At 39.4% G+C, this 27,512-nt stretch overlaps 1 protein-coding gene across 2 annotated transcripts; it reads right to left on the minus strand.

Annotated features, from left to right (window-relative positions):
- Window positions 1-170: 170 nt before the first annotated feature.
- bdp1 (BDP1 general transcription factor IIIB subunit) lies at window positions 171-21,053 on the minus strand. Of its 2 annotated transcripts, XM_081366027.1 has the most exons (49): window positions 20,841-21,053; window positions 20,111-20,344; window positions 18,440-18,989; window positions 18,136-18,242; window positions 17,896-17,952; window positions 17,654-17,770; window positions 17,030-17,160; window positions 16,754-16,848; window positions 16,584-16,638; window positions 16,321-16,446; window positions 15,960-16,193; window positions 15,616-15,795; window positions 15,060-15,227; window positions 14,481-14,645; window positions 14,315-14,390; window positions 14,033-14,219; window positions 13,295-13,368; window positions 13,014-13,187; window positions 12,706-12,916; window positions 12,160-12,208; window positions 10,232-10,347; window positions 9,922-10,147; window positions 9,667-9,797; window positions 9,521-9,569; window positions 8,984-9,076; window positions 8,740-8,899; window positions 8,496-8,641; window positions 8,177-8,410; window positions 7,833-7,941; window positions 7,659-7,758; window positions 7,493-7,568; window positions 6,318-6,504; window positions 6,010-6,214; window positions 5,841-5,910; window positions 5,458-5,732; window positions 5,139-5,300; window positions 4,749-4,854; window positions 4,503-4,550; window positions 4,268-4,430; window positions 3,871-4,183; window positions 3,603-3,690; window positions 3,322-3,520; window positions 3,076-3,238; window positions 2,850-2,955; window positions 2,236-2,594; window positions 1,670-1,763; window positions 1,270-1,549; window positions 933-1,119; window positions 171-849 (listed from the first exon to the last, which is right to left on the minus strand). In XM_081366027.1, the coding sequence occupies exons 2-49, from the start codon at window positions 20,329-20,331 to the stop codon at window positions 739-741; spliced, it is 7,533 nt and encodes a 2,510-aa protein (XP_081222153.1). In that variant the 5' UTR covers window positions 20,332-20,344; window positions 20,841-21,053; the 3' UTR covers window positions 171-738. The 2 variants fall into 2 exon arrangements, with proteins under 2 accessions (XP_081222153.1, XP_081222152.1); XM_081366026.1 differs by having other exon boundaries at window positions 4,268-4,550.
- Window positions 21,054-27,512: the final 6,459 nt, after the last annotated feature.

The raw sequence follows: 27,512 nt of genomic DNA on the forward strand, positions 1-27,512 counted from the left end.
AAAAAAAAAAACACTCCTTTCTTTCAGCAACTTCTTCCTTAGCGTGTCTGTAATTTAAAAAAAAAAAAGTCAACTTGAAATTTAAAATCTGTTCTCTTTAAATCTCTTCCCCAGCCCCTCGTTTTTCCTATTCAAGTGCACTGTATTTCCCGAGAAAGAAAAAACATTTTAAGTTTGAAGAAGTGAATATCAATTTATTAACTTATTTATAAATACTTAACTGATGTAATATCCATTCCAGACTGTGCCGCCAATTGCCAATATAATTGACAATTGATAATATTTAATTACACATTCTTGAAAATAAATTCTCATTGGAGAATTGTATTATAATTCACAAAAGTGGTTTTGCTCTCAGAACGAAAACAAAAGTAACACAGTTACCATAAAAACAAATATATTTGCATTGAACAAAGCAAGATCTTTAAACTCAAAAGCAGTCAGTAAAAACCACATAGATAAAAAACGTGGTGCGATGTTCAGCATTAAATAAATACAAATAAATAACAGAGCTGACACTAAACCTGCATCACTGCAAAACAAAACTTAAGGCAAAGGCCTCATAACAAATTTATATAATCTATGTATGTGTTTTTCCTTCGTGAAAGTTGAATAATTGTATTAAAATTACTAACAATTCTCTAATAGGTCTGCAATTAGCAGTGTAACAGTGTTGTACATGTTCACTCCAGTGCAATGAACAGGAATAGCAGCAGTGAAAAACGTCTCAAACAAGAATCAGTCCGGATCCACGACTTCAGTGAAGATGTCATCCAGGAAGAACTGGGACACTTGACCAGGATCCTTATCAGCATCCAAATTGGAGATTGGAGGGCTGTTTTGGGAGAGCTGCACGATAGAGAATGTAATATTAATGAAAACAACTAAAGGCTTAATAATACAATGATTTGATCACAAATCACAGCATGTACCTGATGATCTGCCGGTGGTCGGGAGGCTGTGGTGGACACTCTAGCTGGGGATGACGTTATTGGTACACGATGAAGGACAATCTTTGGTGAGTATCCTGGAGGCACGGGTGGCTCCTCATCAGCATGCAATTCTAAACCCGGGCTTCTGCTTCCATGCAAAGCCAGAGATGCCTTGGCCATCTCATTCCTAAGAGTACAAACAGATTTTTGCAATTTAACTATGCAACTGAGTAGTTGTTTTTACTGTGAACAGCACTAAGTATTGTGATTTCAACAATTTGAAAAGGATTATAAAAGATACTAAGAGTCATTGGCATGAAATGGAAATAATTCTTACCCTCTCAAAATGGTTTTCACAGTGACGGGTGTGCTGTGATGCTTTGGTTGCAGGACACTTTGGGGAGTGCATATTTCCTCTACAGATAACTTCTCTAGCTGTACCCTACACACACCTGAGATCTCTCCTGTGTGTTGCTTTGGTGGAGTTCTCATGGACTCCTTCACTTTTGATGTCTGAGCTCGCTGAGGTGTTGTTGGGGCAGCTTGGGCTGTCTTTAGCACATTGGGTTGAACTTTAAGGCGTCTTTCAGGCGATCTTAGTGTCATCTGAAATGTACCTGTTTGAGAGAGATTAATGAATAGTGAGAGAAATTGATTAATTAGAAAGGAAAATTAGTGGTACAAAGTATAATGAGGACAAAGACAAATAATATTGTGTATGATGAAGAATGACTGACTTCTCGCTGGTGATTTTTTTGCTTGTGATGCTGGCAGACTCTCATTTGACTCATCAATCTTTGGCAGGTCAGAAATAGTGTCTAAATGATGTACCTATAAAAAAGATTTTTGCACTGTCATCTGTACAGTGTTTAAAAGTGTATATAGGTGTATAACAGCCTGTCCAGGTCACATTTCACTCCAAAAATGAATAAACACTTATTTTGCATGAAGAAAACGTAATTCTACTCGTAGGACACTTAACTTAAAGTTCATTTTATTCTGCAAATATAAGGTTTTTGAATTGACAATTTTTTGTAAATTATTTAAATTAATTTTGAATAAAGGCAGTACCGTGAAATCCATAATGTAAATAATTTTTATATTGTATCAAAATCTTTTTTTGTGTTACATAATGCAACAAATATATAATTGCAAAAAATCATAAGAGTATACTTTTCATGCAAAAAAAATTCTCTTTTGAATTTTTTGGTAAAATGTGATCTGGGCTCTTTTCATGCGATTTATCCCATACAATTGTACATTTATAATGAACTACAGTTATATGCTTCTTAAAATAGCATACTTCATCTGAAATCTCAGAGGGTGTCTCCTCACTCTTTGGCAGACTAAGAGCGTGTTCCTCTTCCTCATGAGGACTGCTTGAGACAAATACTTTTAGATCTGTGCTGTTCTCTCCAATCTCTTCAGAAACAGGCACAAATGCATCTGACAGCAACATGTGGGAAACTCCTTCACACCAGTTCTCAATCTCATCTGAGTCCATGGGAAGCATATTGCTACTGAGGGACCATTCCTCTGCTTGAGGCTCCAGGGACAGCTGAGGAGTAGCTGAACAGGTCTGTGTAGAGCCCGGCTGACAGAGGTCGGTTTCTAAAGGATCATCTCTCTTTTTTGATAATTTAGGCTTTGGGCGCAGTGTGCCTTGGGGAATAGATACAAGACAGATTGAAAGCATTAGAAGCAAATACATCAAAATCATCTGATCAAATGATGATAGACACCATAAACTTAAAAAAATAAAAATCAAGATTGAGTCCAAAAATCTCCCATTGAAAAAGCAAAAATTATTATTAATTTATTACATTTTTAACTTTAACCACTATTTTAGGGGAGTAAGGTATGATTCTCATTATATTTTGCATTATATTATTTTTACTCAAAAATGTCCATTATTACTTCTCCTACAAGACGGTGTTTTCCATTCCACTGACACAGACCGACTTGCTGTTGTCTCATCCGTTTCAGTATTTGCTGGTCTCTCAATATCTGTTGACTTCTCAACCTGTGGCAGTTAGATAGATGCTCAGTAAATAATTTTCATTTTTTTATATTTTATCATCATTTTAAATCATCAGAATTTTTTTTATTTTTTTTAAAGACCTGTCAAAACACATGAACATACTTTGACTGAATCTTCTTGAAGACCAACTGATAAGGCCTCTTTGTGAAGGTTGTGCTCTGCAGACTCATCCAATGCAGGCACCAAAATATCAGAGAGCAACATATGAGAAACCCCCCCACACGGCGCCTCATGGTCCTCTGAGCCAACGGGCAGCGAGTCAGAACTATGACAGAATGAACAAACCATCAGTGGTTTCATTTTCATTAAAATTTCAGTGCATATCAGAGAAAATACAGTCACTCATACCATGTAAAAGTCTCAAAACTACATTGTGTTGACTCCACTTTGGGTTCTGAAATGCATTCAGTTTCTGGGGAATTTAGAGCAGCATCGACCTCATGCTTTGGCATTAAGGTTGACGGAGGCATGGTTTGTGATTGCTCGCCACTCTTAAGGGAATCTCCAGCTGTCCTTTTGGGAAATGTCATCTTTACCAATAACTTCCCTTTAAAAGCAGAAAATTCCTCACATTGTTACAGAAACTAAGCAGTGTGTTGAGATACATTGTTTTAATAGTTATTCACCACCTTTCCCCTGAGTGTGTCTTTTACTCTTGGGTGATATTGATGGTTCCACATTTGATGATTGTGACACAGCATCTGGATCCTCTCTCATCTGTAGTATAAATTTCAAATAGAAGACGTCATCAAATATTAATCAGGGGTATAAGAACTAAAGGATTTCATTTAACAATGAAGTTAATCTTTGTAAGTGTAAAGTAGGTGGAAACAAGAATGTACAAGTAAAAACAGTATCAACCAATACCAATAAATCAATTTAATTCACATAACTAACCTCAGATCTTTCTGCTTCATGAGGGCTTGTCTTTCCAGTTGTCATCCATTCCTTGCTCAGATCATCTTGCATGTCCTCATAGACGGGTATGAATATATCAGTCAGCAGCATGTGTGAAACACCCTCATGTGAATGTGTCTCCTGGTCTTCCTCAGCAGCGAGGACCTGCTGGTTCTCTTCACCCATCTGGAGACTGTTTTGGACAGGACTTGCACTCTCCATGGAAACCGGCACCAATATATCAGACAACACCACATGCGACACGTCCTTGTGCCCACCCTCTCTTTTCAATTCCACAGGTGATGATTCAGTGCTATGACAATAGAGTGTTAAAACAAAAAAATGAGTTAAGGGCTTCACAGATTTAAGGACATTTATAAAGATATACATGTCTTACCATGCTGATGTTTCCACAGTTGTGAATGGGGTCTGCTGCTTTGTCTTTGTGACTTCTTCAATGTTTTCTGTGTCTGACGACTCCTTTGGAATATCAGAGAAATCTTCTCGCTCAGATATCTCGCTCAGTTCCTCTTTAACACATTCTTCTTTAATCAAAGATGCTGGTAAAATGATTTGAGTTATGGCTGGTTCATTAGATCCAATATTAGTTTGCTCCTGTCTTGAGAAATCACCTTTAGTAGTTGTTGTTTTGGGGATTTTAGGCTTCACTTGCATCCTGCCTTAAAACGAAAACATTCAAGATACAAATAAAATGTAAATGAAATGAAATACATAAATGTAATTATAAAAAAAAAAAAAAGCATAATATTCAGTAACAGTTTGGTATTTTTTTGTCAAAAATGTTTATTATATCAATAATTTTTGGTAATCTTATTAAAGCTTAAAAAGGAGCTATGAAGGGAAATTAATATCCTTACCTCTTCTTTGTAAAGGCACAGTCTTCTCTTGAGAAACTGATGGTGTCACACTTGATGCCTCTCTGCAAGTATCTGGCTTTTTAGAAATATCTGCCATTTTTTCCTTCTGTGGACAAAAGTACTAATCAACTCATGTGATGTGCTCCTAATTAACTTTAAACTTTTAAAATTGGCATGAAACAGAAATTGCAGTCATCTTCCCACCCCCCATTTTGATGTATATCTGAGCAAAGACATACTTAAGATATAGCAAAGATATTTTTTTAGGGCTGGACTTGATGATGTCTATCAGGAATTTATTGGATCGTTAATGTTTGCTAATAGTGATAGGCTCCTGGAGAAAAAAGATTGAAAAGTGTCTTGTTTAAATAAAAATAGAAACACACTTACTTGGACATTTACTTGAGACGGTGATCTCACACTCTCTGGAAGGCATACAGACAAGTCCTCAGGTTTTTGGAGCTCAATGTCATGAGGGATTTCCTTCTTATTAAAAACATTTTCCATTTCTCCTGAAGCGACTACAAAGGCATCAGCCAACACCCTGTGCACCTGTTAGGAAACACTTATGTAAACGACTGATTTAGCTTAAACTATAATACAGAAAAACACAGCATGAATGGTCTCGCTTCAACAGAGAGCAGCCAGTGACAACAACAGAGTCCTCATCCATCTGGAGACCTGTTTTGAGAGGACTTTCCCACTTCACCTGACTCTCATCTCTCATATCTTCAGAGCCTGGCACAACGGCAGTTGATATCACACTGTCATTCCCAGGATTGGCTCCCCACTCACGGTCTTCATGGCTTAAGTGGATTTTAGGACTAACTGTTTCCTGTGCAGATGTTTTCTGTTTGGACTCAATCTCAGCTTGCACAATAGCATGAGATGTTATCAGAGTCTGACTGGGTGCACAGTCAAACTGGCCATTGTTTGAAGGCCCAACCACACATGGCTTTAGTTTCGGCTTGACCTTTATCTTGCCTTGAGGGAGAGATCAGAGAGGACATTACAGTCTTGTCTACTTGAATAAACCATTTTTAATAATAGTAACTGACATAAATTAAAGTTGAATGCAAGTTAATTTCCTACTTCTCTGAGTGGCAGCTTTAGTTTCTGGATATTCTGTCGGGATCTCATCCAACTTTGGCACATCTGTTGGCTTTTACCAAAAGGGAGAACACTTTAATTTCCAAAACTGCTACAAAATATAAATCACTCTACAAAAAATATGGTAACAAAAGGGAGTACTGCATCATACCATGGCAGAATTACAGGAGAGCATCTCAGGTGGACTAATTAAAAAGTTCACATCATCACGACTGTTTTCCTGTGAGGATATCAATTGTGTACTTGCATCTTCTGCTGCATCCTTTGAAAGAGGAACCAGGGAATCATCTAGGACCTTGTGAGAAACACTTTTACATGGTTTATTGGTCTCTTCTGGCTCCATGTGCAGAGATGCACTACAAAACAAGGTCATCAAGGATGAAAGGAATGGATGATTGAAGACTATTGCTTTACTGAGAAAAAAAGTTTAATTAAATCTGGACTGGAAGGGAAATGTACCTGGAAGCCTCTAATGTACAGGAAAGAGACTGTGAACTGCATGTAATCAGTGAGGATGTCTGGACTTGTGCTGGCTGCAGTTCATAAGGGGGCATATCCTGCTGGCCACAGTCAGCCTCATGGAACAGCTGAGAGGTTGGAATCTCATATAGAGTCAAAATAAAGGTGGGCTCCTCTGACTGATTATCTGTGACAAGGAAAGAAAGACAATAACACAGTAAGATAAGCACTTATGCAATAAGACATTAGCATATAATACCGTTCAAAAGTTTGGGGTCAGTAAGATAACATTTTGTTTAATAATATTATTATTCAGCAAGGATTTATTAAACTGATCAAAAGTGACAGTATAAAGACATCATGTTTACAGAGTATTTTTACTTGGAATAGAAAGTTTAAAAGGAGAGCATTTATTTAAAGTATCCTGAAAAAAAAAAAAAACATGTATCAAGGTTTCCACAAAAACATTAAGCATTGATAATAATAAATGTTTCTTGAGAAGCACATCAGCATATTAGAATGATTTGTATGTATACAAACCCCATAATGGTCTCAGACCAAAATACACAGCAGATATGTTGGTAGAATAAAAAACAAATAGAGCTCTCTGATCGGAAGGATAAAGCCTGTTAAATTCAGAACTTGGTGAGATGGCGTTTAGCTATCATGCCACCCACAGCTGGAACCAGCTGCCAGAGGATGTCAGATGTGCCCCATCATTAGCTACCTTTAAGACGAGATTAAAAAAACCACAACTGCTGAACTGTGCGTTTCCTGATTAAGCATTGTTTCTGCGTTGTACCGATCGCACTGAACGGTTCTTTTTTAAATCCTCTTTTGCTTTTATGTCCCTCATATTTATTTTAATGTAGAATCTTATTTCATTTGAACAAATGTAATCCTTTTTTATTTTTCCTTTTCTTTGGGGGTCTTGTGAAAAGGTTTTAATAATTGCTATTTTTTTTAATACATTTCTTTAAATTACCACTGTGTATGAAGTAAACTTGCCTTGCCAAATAAATACAGCTTTGGTGAGCATATGAGAAATTTTTAATTATTGACCCCAAACTTTAAATTGTAATCACTTCACACAACATATTCTAGTAATACTTATATTATACAGTGTATTTACAGTGTGTTAATTTTTCTGGCTCATGTATTCATGTCACCATTACCAGTTGCACTAGTTTCCACTCCAGCTGAACCTGAGATTTCAGATTTTCCATTTCCATCGAGAGTGGCAATGCAATCCTGCCAGAAAACATTAATTAGTTAAAAGGTGTTCATTTCATTCAGTGAACGCAGAATACACAAGGTGTAATGTTTGTCAGGACGCATTACCTCATGAGCTTCTAATCGCTCTTCTGTGCCATTTTGCTTTTCTGAATCCTGCTCATCTGGTATATGAATGTTTTCAGCTGCAGACTCACTAAACAGCATCCTTAAACAGCATATTATCAATAATTTAATAATATTACATAAACTCTACATAAAAACTACAAACACTGTACATACGTGTCCATTTCACACATGTTGCTTGTATGTTCAGAGGGAGGATCATAAAAAGATGAAACCGGACTGTGTGCTTCAAATGGTGCTGACGAATCATCACTGAGAACTGGGTCTATGAGAAACGAATGATGAAATTAACAGACTCAATTGTTTGTGTAACCATGAAGGCGGGTTCCTTCCTAGTCAGTTTTAGGTTTTAACATGGAGTTTAAATTTGTGGACTTAATATTGTTGTAAATAATGAGCATCTACACTGTCCCTTTTATTAAATCAAATCAAATCTAATAAATATATTAATTCTTTATAGAAAAAAAAAAAAAAAAAACTGGTAACATTTTTAAACTTACCATTTTGTTCTTCGTTTCCTTTACCAGTGCTGTCCACAGAAACATCTGGGGCTGAAGTTTGTGTTGAGTCAAGTAACAGGACAGGAGACATTAGATCCTCATCCTGTTTACGTTCCTGCAAATCCACCTCAGATACCACAAGCTTATCCTCTCTGGAGACTCTCTTTATGTCATGATCCAAATCACAGTGCTGGACTTTAACTGGGCTCTGATGTTCTGGCTTCTCAGCAGGATCTAAATGATGCCATGTCTCAATCATTGGCAATAACACAAGTGACGTTTAAAGCAATATTCTCAATCTGAACAACATTAGTCTCACCTTCATTAGGCTCGGAGGTCTGTTGAGGGTTGATCCTGACCTGAGATGCCAATTCTAGGTTGGATATGTGCTTAGCAAACTGAATGTGTTTCTCTGGAGTAATACTATCTTCTTGAGTACAAACTGAGGAACCATCAGAGGAACAGCTGTACAGATGACACCACAAAGCCAAGACGTTTTTAAAGACACTCTAGACAAACCCAGTCAATTGGAATCATCCACTTGTTTAATTGCCAGTGCGCACCTGACTGGAACAATCCTCTTCACCTCTGTCTGAGGTTCCCCAATCATGGCGTCTATAACAGCAGACTCACTAGGCTCTGAATCTTGATCAGTTATTTGAACTTTATTCTCAGAAATCTGAGATCCAGACTTTTCAAGCTTTGTTGTTCTTTCATTCACATCTGTAAAAGTCATTCGTTTGTACTTTTTTTTTTTTTGCTGAAAGTTAAGAGCTTAATTTAGGATTTTGATGTTAAATGTTGCACCTTTGTCTGATGGTGTGGTGTCAGGAACCTGAGGCTTCTCAAGGAAAGATGAAACATCCTGGTCCTCAGTCTTACTCGGTCTTGGAGAAGTTGCTTATTTAAAGAAGTGGTAGAGACAAATACGGAAATTAAAATGAGTTGACAGAAAGAAAGAAAGAAAGAAATAATGACAGAAAGAGACAGAAAAAAGAAAGACAAAGAAAGAAAGTGAATGAAGGAAGGCAAGAAAGAAATAATGAAAGAAAATAAGAAAGACAGAAGAAAGAAAATGAATGACAGAAAGAGACAGAAAAAAGAAATTGAAGGAAAGAAAGAAATAATAAAAGAAAAGACAGGAGAAAGAAAAAGAAAATGAATGACAGAAAGAGACAGAAAGAAAGGAAAGAAGGAAGGAAGGAAGGAAGGAAGAAAGAAAGAAAATAAGACAGAAGAATGACAGAAAGAGACAGAAAAAAGATAGATAGAAAGAAAATGAAGGTTTTATACAGCAATGAAACAACTGAATATAACAAAGGGTAATAACGTTTTTAATCTCACCAGCTGACGTCAAGGAAGGCAGATCTTCTGCTGTAGTTCTGGCATCATCCTGGACATTCAAGAAGAGAAAATTTACTGCAAGTCAGATATTGTGTGTTTGGCTTCACACACTGAAGTCACTCAACTCCTGAGACAGATTCCCTCACCGGAACATCCCAAGGGCCGTTTTCTTCTGGAGTAACGCTACACTCAGAAAGGCATTCATTCAGGGCGATCTTCACTTGGACTTCCACAGGACTGCTACACTGCAGCTGTGTGCAGTCACGGTTCAAAGATGCTGTATCCGGATTTGGAAAAGAACACAATACACACATTCAGTACAGAAAACCAAATACAGTGCTGCTGGGACAGGCAAGCGGACGGATTTCTTAGCTCATGGTTTATATACATCTAAAGCTCACTTTCTCTAAACTCTGTTGTTTGTACATCTAGAGGTCTGTGGAAAGTCTGTGCTGCCCGGCTTAGACAGGGTGTTGGCTTATTAAATCTCCTTCTTTCGGATAGGTTTTGTTGGGAAGAAATGGAGGCAGTGTCAGCTTCTTTTATTTCTGGGTCTTGAGAGATGCTCTTTTCTAGAGTAACGATAGAAGAGCCCTGTTCCTCAAGACCATCCGTATGCTCTCCCACCTGCAAACCACATCAACAGTCACTCTTAGCTGATTACTACTGGTTTACTCTACAACGCACAGAACAAACTCCTCCAGTACTGACATGATCGCCTCTGGGAGCCGTTGATTCCTCTGCAGCAGTTTGTGCTCGGATCCCTAGGTAGTGCTCCACTTCTTCATGAGACACCAACACAACTGGACTTTTCAGTAATGTCTGACCTTGAGGAGATATTAAAAGAAGCATTACACCCATTTCAACTATTTGTTGCACTCCATCAAAAAAGGTCATGTTTGGTATTAGATAAAGAGATCAGAAACATAAGGTGACCAAACGTCCTGTTTTCCCAGGACATGTCCTGTTTTCACGTCCTGTCCTGGCCGTCCTGCCTGTTTTTTATAAAGTGATGAAAATGTCCTGGTTTTCATTATTTTTCATTGGGCCATTACGTGTGTACTTTAAATTGACTGGCGCTTGCCTTTGCAGTTTGCACACAAAACATATGAAAACCGGCTTCGGCTTCGCCCCGTCTTGTTATAATCAGCGCGTTCCTCAATCCGCAGCGGCAAGCAGAGAGCACGTCAGATACGGTCAGATACAAAGGCCTGTGTGTGTGTGTGTGTGTGTGTGTGTGTGTGTGTGTGTGTGTGTGTGTATGTTCATCTCAGCCTCATTGGTCTGTCAATGTCAGAATATTTTAAATTACCAATCAAATCAAAGTAGGCGGACTTTACGTTCACAGAATTTTAGCAGCGACGCTTCAGTTTACGGTCAAGTGCGAGATGAGATGTAAGTAGCTAACAGCGAAAAAAAAAAAAAAAAAGCCCAGATGTAAATTCACAGATGATTTACAGAGAAAATTCCCATGTTTTCGTTTCGGTCGGGATCCGTGTAAAGCAGAATGCATGAACTGCAAAGCTGGCACGCACATGTCAGTGTCAAATAAAGGTGCTAGCGACATTATGGCCCACATAAAGAAAGTATAGGCTATGGGCCAGAGGTCTTCAATCCTGCTCCTGGAGGGCCACTGTCCTGCAAAGTTTAGTTCCAACCCTAATCAAACACACCTGAATCAGCTCATCAAGCACTTCAGAATCGCTTGAGTATTCAAAGGCATGTGTGCTGAAGCAGGTTGGAACTAAACTCTGCAGGACAGTGAATTGGAGCAGGATTGAAGACCTCTGCTATAGGCTATAGTATAGGCTTTTTTTTTTTTTTTTACTGAAATAGTGTAGTAGATCTTTTATTTTAGTAGTAGATTTTTAACCTATGCTATGGCCATGAAATGAAATAGTATCAAGTAAAATGTGTTAAAAGCTAAACTAAACTAAACAAAAAAAAATAAAAAAATAAATAAAAAAAATAAATAGTATTCTATTGTTGCGGGCCAAACATTGAATGGAAAGGATGTATTACTTTATGTATTAAAGTACAATAACATAGAGGTTGTGAATGCATTTGTCAAGTATTTTTTGATGCATTCACCCCAACCACGCCTCCCCAAACCACGCCCCCACCCATCAACCACGCCCCCGTCCTGTTTTCTGAAAACTAAAATATGGTCACCCTAAGAAACATACTAGGTAATATCATATATTTGCATTCAAATACACTACAGTTCAAAAGTTTGGGTTCAGTAAGATTTATTACAAATAAAAAAAACACTTATTCAGCAAGAATTATGTTACAAAGATGTATATTTTAAATAAATGCTGTTCTTTTGAACTTTCCATTAATCAAAGAATCCTGATTTTTTTTTTCACAATCAGAACAAATGTTTTTAACACCGATAATAATCAGCATATCAGAGTGATTTCTGAAGGATCATGTGACACTGAAGACTGGAGTAATGATGCTGAAAATTCAGCTTTGCCATCACATGAATAAATTACATTTTAAAATGTATGAAAATAGACAATACATTAATGGTAATAAGCAAGACAAATAAGTACACATTTCTACAAGACACACAGTAAGTGCTCAGTATCTTAATTGGTCTTATTACAAAAACATTAATATGAAAGTCAACTTACCATTTTCTTCAGATGAAGTCAAAAGCTCTGAATGATGCAAATTGCGACACTAAAAAACAAAAAAAAACAAAAAAGAGGTACTTTGTCTCTTCGGTACAGAGGTGATTATATAAATTAAATGAGTAGTTAAGTCTTTCTGTTGGTCACGTTATGTTCAAACCCTGAACATAACGTGACATTTTGATATAAAAACAAAAACAAATGTAGAATAACATTCCACATCAAAATACTGTATAACAAGAATATCTATGTTTTTTTTTATTTATGCACAATGCACCACATAATCAAATATCTATACATATAAAGATCAGTGCTATAAACATTATCCTCTGAGGTTTTAAAGCATTACAGAGCACAAAAAGGTCAACTTGTTGTGAGCAAAAATGCATTGAACATGATTATTGGCGTCATGTAAATGCAGGCCAAGCAGATTCACATCATGCTACACAAATGTATAGCCTCTCATTTTTCTTTTAATTACTGTAGGAATGCATTACTGATAATCAATGCAAATAGTGGAAACGCAATATTTGTTATTTGTTTTACCTCCTCCATGTCTTTAGAGTCTTGCATGACCACTTGATAAGGCATGGCAGTGCTGCTCATGTCCTCTGGTGATGTATCTGACCCAGTCTGACACTGGTCCATCCTTTCTCCTTCCGAAGCAGTCCGATTGTGCATGACCTTTTCCGCTCTCGTCTGCCGTCCAGGAGAACGTTTGGAAGAGCTTAGTGAAATCTCGAGACTGAGCTTCTCCCTGACACATGAGGTAATTGATGAAGATTTGTAATTACAGAACTGTTGAAAGAAAATCCCAAACTCTGATCTGGTCAAAATATAATAATTTTGCATACCCTTGATTCCCTTCAGCACAGAGGCCTGCTGTCGAGACTTCACTACCATCATCTGAAACAGTCAGATTGCGCTTCACCTTTTCCGCTCTTGCCTTCTGTCCAGGAGAACGTAGTGGGCTCTGAGAGGACTGTGGCTGGTCTTGGCTTTCAGATGAGCCGTGTGCATCTTTAAGCCTGTGAAGTTATATATATATATATATATTAATTCAAGAGATCACTGTGTAACACAAGTGATGAGAAAACCTCTTCTGAGGATTATTATGGAGAAATGAACCATTTACCTTGGAGGAGTTCTCTCCAGAACAACTACTGGCTGTTTCTGGAGCTGTTCTTCAGCAAGACAGATGATGTTGAACTATAAAAATCAAATGTTGAATAATGTTTCAGGATTATCCACATTAATGATCAATTCAAGTGATCACTAAAGAAAAGAATGTGTGCCCTTGTGTTAATAACATTTACTGGTGCTTTTACACTAGATCTCTGTTTAATGTAAAAAATGTGGTTTGTTTGGTAGATGTAACGGCAGTTTCATGCTGTTTTGTGTGCATAAAGTTTCTGTGTGGTAAATAAATCCATCTGCTTTGGGCTGTACCCGTTAAGGTTCGCCACCGCGGAATTATGAGCCTTCTTGAATCAACACTATCCATACAATGGAAGTTAATGGTCACCAAAACTAAATGGTTTCCAACATTATCCAAAATTTCTTCTTTTGGGTTTTACAGAAGATAGAATGTCATACAGGTTTTGGAATGACATTAATTTTTATTTTTGGGTGAATTATCCCTTTGAAACATCGTTTTATCCTGTGTGGTCCGATTCACCTTATTTTTCAACGTGGAAGTAAGCTATTTTCTGTGAATGTACAAGACTGATTCATTAGCTGACACCGGAAGCCAGACACATTAAATTTACAAATTGGAGAGCCGCTAAACGTGAACATTAAGGTGGTAAACAAACCAATGCGTACCTCTTGTGAAAAGAGACTAGCAGGTGTGGAATCAAACTCGAAAACATACCTCATTCTCAGCTTCTTTGCAACTTTCATCTTGAGGTTCTTCTACGTCTTTAATCTCTACGGTTGCTTTTGGCTGAGAACATTTTTTGGCTTTTCTTTTTGCCAAATTGGGCAAAGGCCTCTTCGAACGCTTGGAAGAGCTTTGTGAAATCTCCTCCTGAGTTGTGCTCTCAAGACTGAGCTTCTCCCTGACACATTATGAGACAATTGATGAAGATTTGTAATTAGAAAACTATTAAAAGAAAATCCCACACTCTGATTTTGGGAAGATAATTTTGCATACCATTGGTCCACTTCAGCATTGGGGGCTGCTGTCGAGACTTCACTACCATCAGCTCCCAGCTCAGATCCAGTACACTCTGTGTAGAACATAAAAATCAGATGAATTTCTCCAAGCAAATGTCAATTTTTAGAGTGTACATTAACATTGAAAAAAAAAAATCCTTAACCTTCCTTTGACGTTTTGCTCTTTTTAGTCTTCCGGTTTCCTTTTGTGGATTCCTCTTCCTTTGCACACTTGGAGCGTTTGCATTTTTTTGTTGGGATGGGAGACGCCTCATTGGGCTCCTCATTCACTGCGTAACTTTCTCCATCAGTAGGTTCTTCATTCCGTACTGTCAAGATTACAAAGAGCATTTTAAATATGTACACTACAGTTCAAAAGTTTGGGGTAAGATTTTAAAAAAAAATTCAGCAAGGACGCATTAAATTGATCATAAAAGACATTTATAATGGTACAAAATTTCTATTTAGAATAAATGCTGTTATTTCGAAAAAAAGGATCAAGGTTTCCACAAAAATATGAAGCAGTAGAACTGTATTTATACATTGATAATGAAAAATGCTTAGCAAATTAGAATGATTTCTGAAGGATCATGTGACACTGAAAATATTTTTAGTATATTATTATTTCCACAATAATATAGAAGGCTTCAGTTAACACACTGACTAAAAGCCGTTTTGATTTCAGGAGGTCTTTAACATAAGCTCAGTAAAGTCAAAGTGTGGAAAGAAAAAAAATCCTTAACCTTCCTTTGACGTTTTGCTCTTTTTAGTCTTCCGTTTTCCTTTTGTGGCTTCCTCCTCCTTTGCACATCCTTTGGAGCGTTTGCGTTTTTTAGTTGGGACGGGAGACGCCTCATTGTGCTCCTCATTCACTGCGTAACTTTCTCCATCAGTAGGTTCTTCATTTCGTACTGTGAAGTTTACAAAGAGTATTTTAAATATGTACACTACAGTTCAAAAGTTTGGAGCAAGATTCTACATTTTTGTCAGCAAGGACGCATTAAATTGATCACAAAAGACATTTATAAATGGTACATTTCCATTTAGAATAAATGCTGTTATTTCAAAGAAAAAAAAAAGGATCAAGGTTTCCACAAAAATATGAAGCAGTAGAACTGTATTTATACATTGATAACAATGAAAAATGTTTCTTCTCAGCAAATTAGAATGATTTCTGAAGGATCATGTGGCACTGAAGAATATTTTTAGTAGATTTCACAACAACGTCGAAGGCTTCACAGTTAACACACAGGGGGTCTTTAACGTAAGCTCAGTAAAGTCAAAGTAACAAACAAAAACCTTTAAGTTTCTTTTTGTTGCTCTTTTTCTGGCATTTTTCTTTGCCATCTCTTTTATCTTCCTGCTGCTCCTGGTCACCCTTTTTTGATTGTTTGCGTTTCTTTTTTGATACAGGCACACATGACTGATCTTCATTGTCTGCATTCACAGAGCTTCCCTCCACTTCAACTGAGCATTTGCCTGAAATGATAAATAGATTGAACTGTCATTCAGTTAATTATTATGCTCAGACACCGTATGGGATGTGAACCATCCTGCACTACAAATGACAGACAGCATGGACAAATCTGAATTGCAATTATGTGCAATCACATATAACGTTTTTGTAATAAACAGTGTGAAACCTTTTTTCGGTGTCTTGTTTTTCTTCCTTGGCTTGCACGTTTTCTCTTTTAGCTTAGTGTCTTTGGTGCGTTTACGCTTCTTGCTTGTGCTTGACGGCACATCAGCTTCATTCACATTACAGTCGTCCTGGTTTTCCTTTTCTAAATCAAAACAGACACTGTCCACACTGCACAATTCATCGTCATCATCATTAATGGAGTCTTCAACCTCAAGCGGTTTGGCTTTTTTACCACCTGGTTGAAGAGAAGGTGTTCAGAGTAAATTAAATAAATAAATAAAATAAACAGTGTGACACACAAACACACACACAAATAGAGTGTCAATCAAAAGATCCGAAGCCACCACTCCTGAGCACAATACCTTTGCCTTTTTTTTCTTTACTGGATTTCACAACCAGTTTTATGGATTTGCCTTTTTGTTTGTCTTTAGCCAAGATCCTCTTCAGCAGGAAACTGAAAAACTCGCTATCAAATGGCCGCTTGTTTCCTAAATAATTGAAATGTCAGACCAAGGATTGTACAGTAGATTTTTAACAAACACTACAGACAGACAGACAGACAGACAGACAGACAGACAGAATGTGATTTCTGGATGCATTTGAGTAAAAAGTACAAAAGACTCACTGAATGCATTATCCACTCGCCATGCATTCGCTCTCTCCTCCTTCTTAAATTTTCTCTATGAAAAACAGAAAGACAAAAACACCCAAACGGATAAATTCTCAAAGGTATTACATTTATACACAGGGTAATGTCTGTGAGATGAAGATATTTGTTGTGATTAGGGCTGGTACCTTAATTTCTGCTCTGCTACGGTGAGTCAACAGCTGAGCAATCATGGAGAAATCCGTTCCCACCATACTGATGGCCAAATAGAACATATCTGTCTCTGAAACACACACATAAAAATTTTAAGATGCTCTTAAGGGGTTTCTTCATGTAAGTGAATGCACCAATTAAGTATTGATCATTTAGCATTAAACCTACATTCATGCTTGACATGAGCAAACCGCAAATCTCATGTTCCTACACAATCATAAGCCAACAGATGCAACATTTAGTATTCCTACCTCTGACAGACCAGCTCTTCACATAGTTATTTTTCCTGAAACTTGAGTATGTTGTAGAAGAGCCTCGCTCAAACAGCGGATTTGCATTCTCAACAATTGTATCAGACGTCCTCTGAACACGCACTGTCAAACTGAACACAATCAATCCGTAATTACTAACAATTATGCATTATATATGATGAAACATATGGGGCTCTTCATGTGTTACTGGACATGCTAAATGGCATCTTTACATCTGTAACCCTGCACTGAACATGTAAAGTAAAATTGTCTCTATTAATAAGGATTGGCTGGACTGTACATCTGAAAAGCATTTGGAGAATTGAAAGTAAGCAATTCCACTTTCAACAAACAAACTAACATCAATCAATTCAAAATGAATGCTGTTGTGAAAGGGTTCCTGGTTACACTTTAATTTAAGGCGTCTTAATTACAGTGTACATTTTATTACCAAGTAATATCAATTAACAACTTGTACTTACAGATTAGGGTCAGGACTTGGTTTAGGGTTAGTTGCATGTAGTTATGTATCATTTACTGTTATTATCAAAGACACTAAAATAAAGTGTTACCAGTTTCCCTTATTAGGGACTGGATTTTACTGATTCTTTCAGACCACCATACCTTTCTTCATCTAAAATCAGTGAGCCGTCCTCTGCCACCCTGACTTTGGGAACCAGCATATCGTCATCAGCATCATCATCATTGTCCTCATCTTCTTCTGCTATATTTTTCTGCACACTGAGACACAAAACCCTGACATTATCTTGAAAGACATTAATCAAGACAACATGCAAATTAAAACTAAATATTTATGAAGTATTGCCGAAAAACAAAAAAAGCAATACAGGTTTCATTTCACTTACATAGGAGACGATGGAGCAATGGTCTGTGCTTGAGTCTCCTCTGTGGAAAGGGAGGAGCTGTTCATGTAATGAAGAGACAACCAATGACACACAAGGCATTTGAGATGTAAACACACACAATAACATCAATATCCACCATACCCACAGCTTTCAGCATTATAATATCCAAGTTATCCTGATCATAATTAGCACATAAGCAGAAAGAAAGCAAAGTGATGTATTATCTTAGGGTAAACTTACGTCATAGGATTTGACTCTGGCAGGTAATAAATGAAGTCAGCTAAGGACATTTTGTCACGATCCAGCTCAATACAATGCTCTTGCTTGTGCCGTCTACTCTTCTTCTCCTTTGAGTTGCCAAAAAAAAAAAGTTTGCATATAAGAATTTAAGATTTTCATTTTCATTTGTACTTGCTTCATGGAAATTTGTTAAAGAGTTTTTGATTGTTTTTGATGGATTTCTTATTTTCTAACGGTTGTGAAAAGCTTAAATGTGGCATTTCCCCGGTCCAAATGTGTTTCATTGATTTAATATTGACTTTACCGTTCTTTCTTTCCTCTTCTCCAGCTTCATCAGTTCTTTCAATTTGAGGGCTCTCAAGACCCGCTGCTTGTCTGAGAACATTTTGTTCCTGAGGGGAGAGTCTGGTCCATCAACACGTGACATCTTCACATACGGTGAGAGTGTGCATGAAGCTGGAGTGGCTCCTCCTTGGGGCCCAAAATCTTCGTTTGGGATTTTTTTAGGGGTTTGGTGGGGCTCTTGTTGAGACGGTGGAGATGATGGAGATTCTGGACAGCCAGAGGTGGATGGAAGACATGGTGAGGATGGAGGGCAGTTGGCTTCTGTAGTGGCATCGGAGTTTTGAGAATTGTCTCTGCTGATAGCAACTGGGACGGGGGACTGAGGAAAGGCTGCCTGGACAGGTGATGATGTATTGGATGGCCCTGATAGAAGGGAAGCAGTCTTTCCAGTAGATGGAGGAGGAGCAGAGCGGACTTTGGGTCTGGCCAGGTTTGGTGTGGCAGATAATCTACTCCTCCTCTGAAGCGCTGTAGTTGCAGGTGTGTTGGCGCTAGATGGCGCTCCATTACTGTCAATGAAAAAAAAAGAAAAGAACTTTGAGAAGCTTTTGAATCTCAAGTTTTGATCAAATCAGACTCAAGCACAGCTGCAATTTAACTACATTTTAGAGTAGGTTAGGCAGTCATGTTAATTCATAAATAAGACACTACAAAAAAGGCAAAAAAAAATTTAAATAAAATAAAACTTCCACATATTTACATTCTTGTGCTTGGCTGACAGTTGTCTGTTTTCCCCCTTCAAAGTAGCTAGCTAATAAATATCTGAAATCTCAAAGTTCACATTCATATGCAGCACCAACGCAATAGTTAGAAACACAGCAAGATAAATCTAGATTATGATAAGAAAAACAGAAAGATGAGTTGAGGATTATGATGAAACCCGAAAGAACCAAAACACAGAAGAATAAGGATTAACTGAATTAACAGAATAAGATAAACATCAAACAGTGCTATTTCATAACTATATATTCTTATGGTATTCATTAATATTTTTCAGCTTTTAGCTAATTTTGTTTTATTTCAGTTTAGTTTTAGTACTTTCAATTTAACTTAAACTTACTTTAGTAGTCAAAGCAACATTTTCATTTAATATTTTAATTTTAAATCAACAGAAGCTATTTTTAATGGACTGAGTCAACAATAACAACACTGACATCAGACAGCACAATATCACTGCTATAAAAGTCCTGCTGTATATTGAAATCATTCTGGATTCTGTACAGGAATTATTTAGCTAAAGTGCCTTAAGAGCAGCTTAACCCTCAAAACTCCACTGTAATAAAATTGCAACACTTGCTTTAACCAATTAAATAAAAGCCTTTTTTAAATATTCACAACAGTAGTTTTGATCACTAAACTATAGCAGCACAGTTTAATCAGGCAAAAATACACAACATTGTTACTTTTGAATGGTAGTTATATAATCATATGTTCAATGTAATGCCTACACCGTTTGCAGGTAGAAGATTGTGCAAATTCACCCCAACGTATATATTTTTTAAAGCAAGGTTATTTTTTATTTTTTTATTTTATTTTTTTAATAACCAGACTTCCTAAAAATGGTTCGAAGGAGAAAAAATAGATATATTTTTGAAAAATCTCTGGATGCTTTCAGGGGTGTGCTGCTTACGTGTTAAGTGATGCTTTCTCTGAGGGCGAGCCGGGAACATTTCCATCTCCTGTCGCCACAGCAGACTCTCTCACGTCCAGCTGAGACTGTGGAGGTGACGGTGTTTGCTGGGTGTCGTCAACAGCTGTGGACTTTTGGGAACTCTTGTCCTCTGCACCTGGCGCCACACCTCGACCCCCTGGCCTGACATTAGGCTTAATACTAATTCTTGCTCTTCGCATCCTCGTCAGATCACTGTGGTAAGATCAAGTCATGTATACGGTTGCATGTCATAAACACGTCCATATAAAGATGATGTGTCACGTGACTGAGTTCAAGCTGCCCTCAATTGCATCAGGACAAACCCTACATGATAAAGATTAAAACCGTGTCATGTGGTCAAGACTGACTGATCGATATGGTGTTGGCCATCTCTTGCGTGGCTGCTAGCCAAGTTGTGACTGCCTAATAAATGTATCTCTAAACCGTGGTCTTTATATTTTGCTCACTGAGTAAATTATAAATACCAATAGTGGTTGAGATTAAAAATATGAAAGGGACAACTCTGAATTGTTATAAATCTAAATCTTAGATTGGCCACGTTATGCTCGACGGACGCCTCAGATTCCCGCATGCCTCAGTGTGGTGTCCACACTCATTTCCCATTGCCTGCTGACAGACATTTAGAAGCTAAATTACCAGCGATAACACGGTAAATGTGTAATGACAACAGAAAAGCAACACGCCTTACTTCAGTTCAAATCACAGTGTAACCCTGTCAATGTGATTGCCGCGGTTAAAATGGTAAAATGCCGTTTCTGCCGGTCGCATGGTTCCCCTGCAGTAACTTTCCTTGCGCACCGGCCGGTCTGGACACCACCACGCCACTCGACACCTCTCATTCAGCGAAAGGCATTGTGGGTCTTTGTAGTTTTACCATAACGCTCTTCGCCTGGTTTCTCTCGCTATAAACTACATTACCCAGCAGCTTCAGAAAGTCAGCTGTGACTGATAGTACACACGTGGAGAGCAAAACTCTGACTGAAGGCATGAGCACATGCAATGCTATGAAATTAAAATGATAAACTAAAAATAATGTAAGCCCATTTTTAAAAATGCTTTAACATCTAAAGCATGTTACAGTGTTTCTTCCTTACTCTTGATGTAGGCTACTTAACATTATTTTCTCAAGAGATAACCTTACTAGCCAGTTTTAGAATAGCATAGCATATTACTCTTACTACTTCCTCAGTTTGTAGTATGTGCACATTATGAAAACAAAAAAAATCTATTAATGAAATTCAAATGAGCTGCTATATACCTAAAGTGTGCTTTTTAATGATAGTAGTGCTAGTATGTACTATTGAATGTTAAAGGGATCCTAATGCAATTTTCACAATATGTAAAAATAAGTCTCTGATGTCCCCAGTGTGTATGTGAAGTTTTAGTTCAAAATACCTCACAGATATTTTTTATAGTAAATTAAAATTGTCACTTTTTGAGGGTGAGCAAAAACCGGTGCCATTTTTGTGTGTCCCTTTAAATGCAAATGAGCTGCTGCTCCCGACACAGAGGGTGGAGCTTCAAGAGCAGCTCCTATTACCTTACATAACAGACACGCACTGAAAATTTCAAAAACTTTTAGCCTTTTATGTTCAAACCAGAGTCAGACAAAGATGGAGAGACTTAAGAAGAAGTGACAACATGTAGAATGCAACAGGACATTTCTGAATGGTTAGTTGATGAATTTATGTATCTGACGTGGAGTTATGGTGCGTTCAAGTCCTCCTGGGAAGTTCGTACTTAAGATGTGGAAAGTCGTTTTTACGACAGAAGGTGCGTTCAAGTCACTTTTGTCGGAGTAAGATGGCGGTGTACTTTCTCTTAATTAATTACACAAAAATACAGCAAGGTTCTTAAACTCTATAGTTCTAGGAAATGAAGAACAAAGATTTGCATAAGATGTGCAATTGCTTTTTATGTTTTTAGTTAATTTATGAAGCCACTGCAAACTTTATTGTTACATATTACATTGTTATTTTATAATGCTATCATATTCTGTGCAGGCAATTAGCTTACTTCGCTGTAAATAGAAAAGCCTGACAATATCACAGCTAAATACCTTGATGTATTGTGGTATTCCACCATGTTTCTCACTGACACGCCCCCAACTCATAAAGATCGGGACTTAAAGAAAATCCCGAGCTCCCCACTCGTATTTACGATATTGTGGTGGCGTTCATGTGCGTTCAAATCGTAAATATGATCTGTGTGATCTAAGCACATCGATGAGTGCCCACTACTGGAAGAACATTTGAAATAGGCTGAATTGGAACGTGCTAAGCGCTTGATTACTTAGAATCCACTATGGGGTTGATTTATTATTATTATTTTCCCTTACGAAATTGTATATAGGGGAGAGTGGGGTAAAGTGAGACATTTTTTACATTCGTTCCCCTCTAAGCAAGCTAAAATGATATATCAGTCAAATTTACACATTTCCCATTAATTTAGGATGTTTCCTAGCAATGGAAATTATTAGAATGTATTCAGGACGAAGGGCAGTGAAAATATGATTGTTTTTAAAAAAGTGGTCTTGTGTCTCACTTTACCCCAGCTTAGGGGTAAACTGAGACAGACCAGAGAAATCAAGGGGGTAAAGTGAACCAGCTGGGGGTAAACTGATCCACTTACTTTTTCCACTCTGAAACTTCCATAACAACACATGTTGAAACAGTAAGAATCTTGACAGCTAGCTTGACAACCACACATTCCAGAACTAATGTCAGACTAGTAACAGAATCATGGAGATTGGTCAATTAAGCACATTTTTTGATGACCCACCGGTGTGCATCCAAGTGAAGGTGCAAAGCCCTTGGCGTGATAAGGGTGAATGGCACACTGGAGGAAATTCCACCTAAAAAAAAAAAGAGCTATGTCCAAATTATTGTGATACATTTGGAAAACTCAATGCTGTCAGACCTCCCCTGGCCAGCCCAGGGAGAGTGGCCCGTCCTGAGCCAGATTCGGATTTGTCCGCCACCGCTGGAGCTCCGTCTGGAGCAAAGTCAGTCCTAAAACGGACCTTTGGGTCTTTGTGGAGGAGGGACAAAGCTCCACTCGGACAAGGAACATGGACCAGAGAACCGTGGTGGTCAGACCGGGTGGGGAAACCGCCTGACCCAGCCCAGAGAAAGTGCACTTTGTGCGGGCGAGACTTCCAGTAAATAGGATCTGGTTTGGACACCCAGTCCCTCGGTGCCAGGGTGTGCACACCGGTGAATGTGCACCATCCTGGGTGAGCTAGGGGTGAAAGAAACACTGAAGGATATTCCTCCTCGTAAAAATGTCCAAAAATATCTTGTATTTGAAGAAGAGCTCCATGCTTGCGGACCTCCCGGGCCGGCCCCAGGGAGGGTGGGTCATCTCTGGTCAAAGTCAGATCCGTACACCTGCTGGCGCTCCTGCTGGAGCAATGACGGTCCAAACACGGATGCTCGGGGTGTTGTAGAGGAGGAAGACGACACTCTTATCGGACTAGGTAATGGAAAACAGGCGCCTTCGGGTTGCCTGGGGCCCAGAGGAGCGCACCCTCTCATTCGGGCCGTCAGGTTTTCTTCCTGGTGTATTGCCTTGGCATTATGGCTTTTCTACTATGTTTATGACATTAAAAATAAAACATATGTCATGTAATATTACATTAAAATATGTTTAAGACTAAACTTAACTTGTGCCTCATGTCTCACTTTACCCCACAGCATTTGTCTCACTTTACCCCACCGCCACATTTTAGAAAAAAACGATCTCTCTTAGCAATTCAGGCTTATCTTCAGCTAGCATCATCACATGGTTTTATATGTTGGTAGTTCATCAACATGTATGACATAAGTTTTTCTACCTGAATCAATTTGCTTTGGCACAACAGTTGATTAAGTTGACAGCAAGAAAATTTACTTTTACATGCATAAAAAATATTTTTGTGAAAAAAACATGCTTACTACAGCACCATTTTCTTCATGGCCAAGGTGAAATGAAAGGGGCTTGAAAACATAATGGTCAAATGACCAAAATTGTGTTCCGTTGCCTAGATATAGGGGGTGTCTCACATTACCCGATGTCTCACATTACCCCGTTCTCCCCTAGGTGTGATTGAGTTTTTATTTTATTTAAAAAACATAATTAATATATCATAGAGTTGTTTGTGGTGGGATAAATTAAACGCAATATGCGTTGACGTCACAATCATGTTGCATTGTGGTATATGGAGCTGCCTGAAGTGTAGGCTACATATGAAGTAGACTCGCTCCCTCTGTCAAAATCGAGGGAGCTTGGGTCTGTCCATATAAACTTCCCTCGTCCACTTCACGAAGTGGACCACACTTCAAAATGGCGGAAGGGATTCCCCCGAGGGGAAGTGCTTAGGGAAGTTCGCAAGTGCATGTCTAAAAGTGGACTGGAACGCAGCCCGGTTCGACTTGCTCTGATGTCATGCTGACGTATGTCAAAAAACTCTCGAATCGGATTCTGCAGTCGAGCGCAGTTGCTTCACTGACTGCGCTGATCAAAGGCACAATGGGAAACGACTTGCTGACAACACAGCTTTATGCTCACTGGTTTAAACAACCGTGATGCATTGTTCTCTTTTAAAATGTCTGAATTTAAATGTCTGATATCGTGCCAAACACTGAGCAACTGCCATGCTTCGCTTGTTTGCAAGCCATGATGTCTCTCGAGGAAAAAACAATATCGTGCTCGCACGGTCGTAGCTCATTTTCTCATGGGCGGGCCAAGTTCTCTGGGCGGGCAAAGCAGAGAAAGGGGAGTTAACATTTCCCCGTATGACGACATATAGGCTGCGTTCGAAACCGCATACTTCCCTACTATTTAGTATGGGAAAAAGAGTAGGCGAGCGAAAAAGTATGTACGAATCCAAAAGAGTAGGCGAGAATTACCTGGGTGACGTACTAATTATCGCGAGATTCGGACTTAAGTGCGTTCGAATATGCCTACTTTCCTACTATATAGTAGGCGAAAACAGTACGTGAAGGAAGCAGTACGTTCGAAACATCAGCATTCATAAAAGAGTAGGCGAGAAGTTCCCGGATGGCTTACTCGCTTCCGCCCAGATTTTTGAGTGTTCAACGATGGATACTCTTCTATCCCATGAGGCCACGCGAGAGGATACGTCATAAAAAAGAAGAAGGAGGACAGGTCATTGTCATGACTGAACAGACAGGAAACAGTTGCAGGTACTCAAAAGTGTTTAATATCTCAATAAAGTCAGAAACAGTACAGGAACAAAGAAGGGCGGCGACTCAGGCTCGTGCAGGGACTTTCCGATGGTCTGTGGTGCTCTGGTGCTGTGAAAGTGCAGAATCCCGATCCCGGTGTTTGAGTGCGGTGAATCCAGTGACGAGGAACAAGACGGCGAGAAGACAAGGCAGGCGAACACGGACACGGACACGGCAAACTTCACGGGAAACACAGACACGGCAACACAGGACCTCAACAAACAATCCGACACTGGAACAGAGAATGGTGTGAGTATATATAGGCAATGGGAATGAACAGCAGCTGTGAACAGTGATTGTGATGATGATGATCAGCTGGAGCGCTGACAGACACGTGAGCGGGACAACGCCCACTCACACATAAACACAACGACACGAGACAAGAAAGAAACAATGCATTCAACAACCGTGACAGTACCCCCTCCTCTAGGAACGCCTCACGGCGTTCCCAGACTCCCTTACCTGTCGATTGTAATCATCGATAAGAGAGTGATCCAGGATGTCACGAGCCGGAACCCAACTTCTCTCCTCCGGACCGTAACCTTCCCAGTCCACCAGGTACTGGAATCCGCGTCCCCTCCGCCTAGAGTCCATAATGCGACGGACCGAATAGGATGGTTCCCCATCTACGAGTCGCGGCGGTGGGGGAACCGGGACAGGCGGATTAATGCGGGAAAAAAAAACGGGTTTAATTTTGGACACGTGGAATACCGGATGAATTCTCCTGTACACTGGAGGGAGGTTGAGGCGGACTGCCACCGGACTAACAATTTTGGTGACAGAAAACGGGCCAATGAATTTAGGAGCCAGTTTATTGGATACGGAGCGGAGCGGAATGTTCTTAGTAGAAAGCCACACTTTGGAACCGACGACATATACGGGAGGCCTAGACCGGTGGCGATCGGCTTTGGCCTTGGTGCGCGCCCGCACACGGAGGAGAGTCTCACGGGCTCTTGTCCATGTGCGGTGACACCTCTGGACGAAGGCGTGAGCGGAGGGGACCGCGACTTCGGATTCCAGACTAGAAAAGACCGGTGGCTGGTATCCTATACTACACTCAAAAGGAGATAGGCCCGTAGCTGACACTGGCAACGAATTGTGGGCGTACTCCACCATAGGCAGTTGCTGACTCCAGGAGGAAGGATTCCTGGCAGCCGTACATCGCAAGGTTCTCTCCAGGTCTTGGTTGGCTCTCTCAGTTTGACCATTGCTCTGAGGGTGAAACCCGGAAGACAGACTGACCGTCGCCCCCAGTAACTTACAAAACTCTCGCCAAAATTTGGACACAAATTGGGGACCCCTGTCGGAAACCACGTCTGTCGGGAGGCCATGTAACCGAAAGACGTGATTAACGACTGCAACCGCTGTCTCCTTGGCTGAGGGTAATTTGGGCAAGGGAACAAAGTGGGCTGCCTTCGAGAATCGGTCCACCACGGTTAAAACTACCGTGTTACCCTGGGAGGGTGGGAGGGCGGTAACAAAATCTAGAGCGATATGGGACCAGGGTCTCGAAGGCACCGACAGCGGTTGGAGTAACCCATCTGGGGGTCGATTGGAAGACTTACCAATAGCACAAACTGAGCAAGCCAAAACAAAATCGTGAACGTCGCGAGCCATAAGCGGCCACCAGAATCGTTGTCTGACCAAATAGAGGGTGCGAGTAACTCCTGGATGACAGGCTAGACTAGAACAATGGCCCCATCGAATAACGTCTGGACGTAGTTTCTCCGGCACAAATAAGCGGTTCGGTGGGCACCGGATCGGAGGCGTTACCCCTTCTAGAGCCTTCTTGACTCTCGATTCGACCTCCCAAGTGAGCGTAGAGATAATTAGGGTCTCAGGAAAAATACGCTCGGGAGTAGGTGCGTGTTCGGATCGATCAAAAATACGGGACAAAGAATCGGGTTTGATGTTTTTGGAACCCGGACGATACGAGAGGGTAAAATCAAATCGGCCGAAAAAAAGTGCCCACCGCGCCTGCCTGGAGTTCAACCTTTTAGCGGATCTAATGTACTCCAGATTCTTATGATCCGTCCAGACGATAAAGGGTACCCCGGACCCTTCTAACCAATGACGCCATTCTTCCAAGGCTAACTTGACCGCCAACAACTCCCTGTTGCCAATGTCGTAAT

Source organism: Scardinius erythrophthalmus (genome assembly GCF_964197995.2).
Source record: "Scardinius erythrophthalmus genome assembly, chromosome: 5".
NCBI classification, from domain to species: Eukaryota; Metazoa; Chordata; class Actinopteri; order Cypriniformes; family Leuciscidae; genus Scardinius; species Scardinius erythrophthalmus.

What these genes read in the sequence shown, in the direction of transcription:
- bdp1 (XM_081366026.1), bottom strand. Translation starts at nt 20,331, where the DNA reads ATGCGAAGAGCAAGAATTAGTATTAAGCCTAATGTCAGGCCAGGGGGT. An exon ending in CTGGAGAGAACTCCTCCAAG is followed by an intron (nt 13,188 to 13,294) that starts GTAAATGGTTCA and finishes ATAACTTCACAG; the next exon opens with GCTTAAAGATGCACACGGCT. An exon ending in AGCGATTAGAAGCTCATGAG is followed by an intron (nt 7,569 to 7,658) that starts GTAATGCGTCCT and finishes GTTTTCTGGCAG; the next exon opens with GATTGCATTGCCACTCTCGA.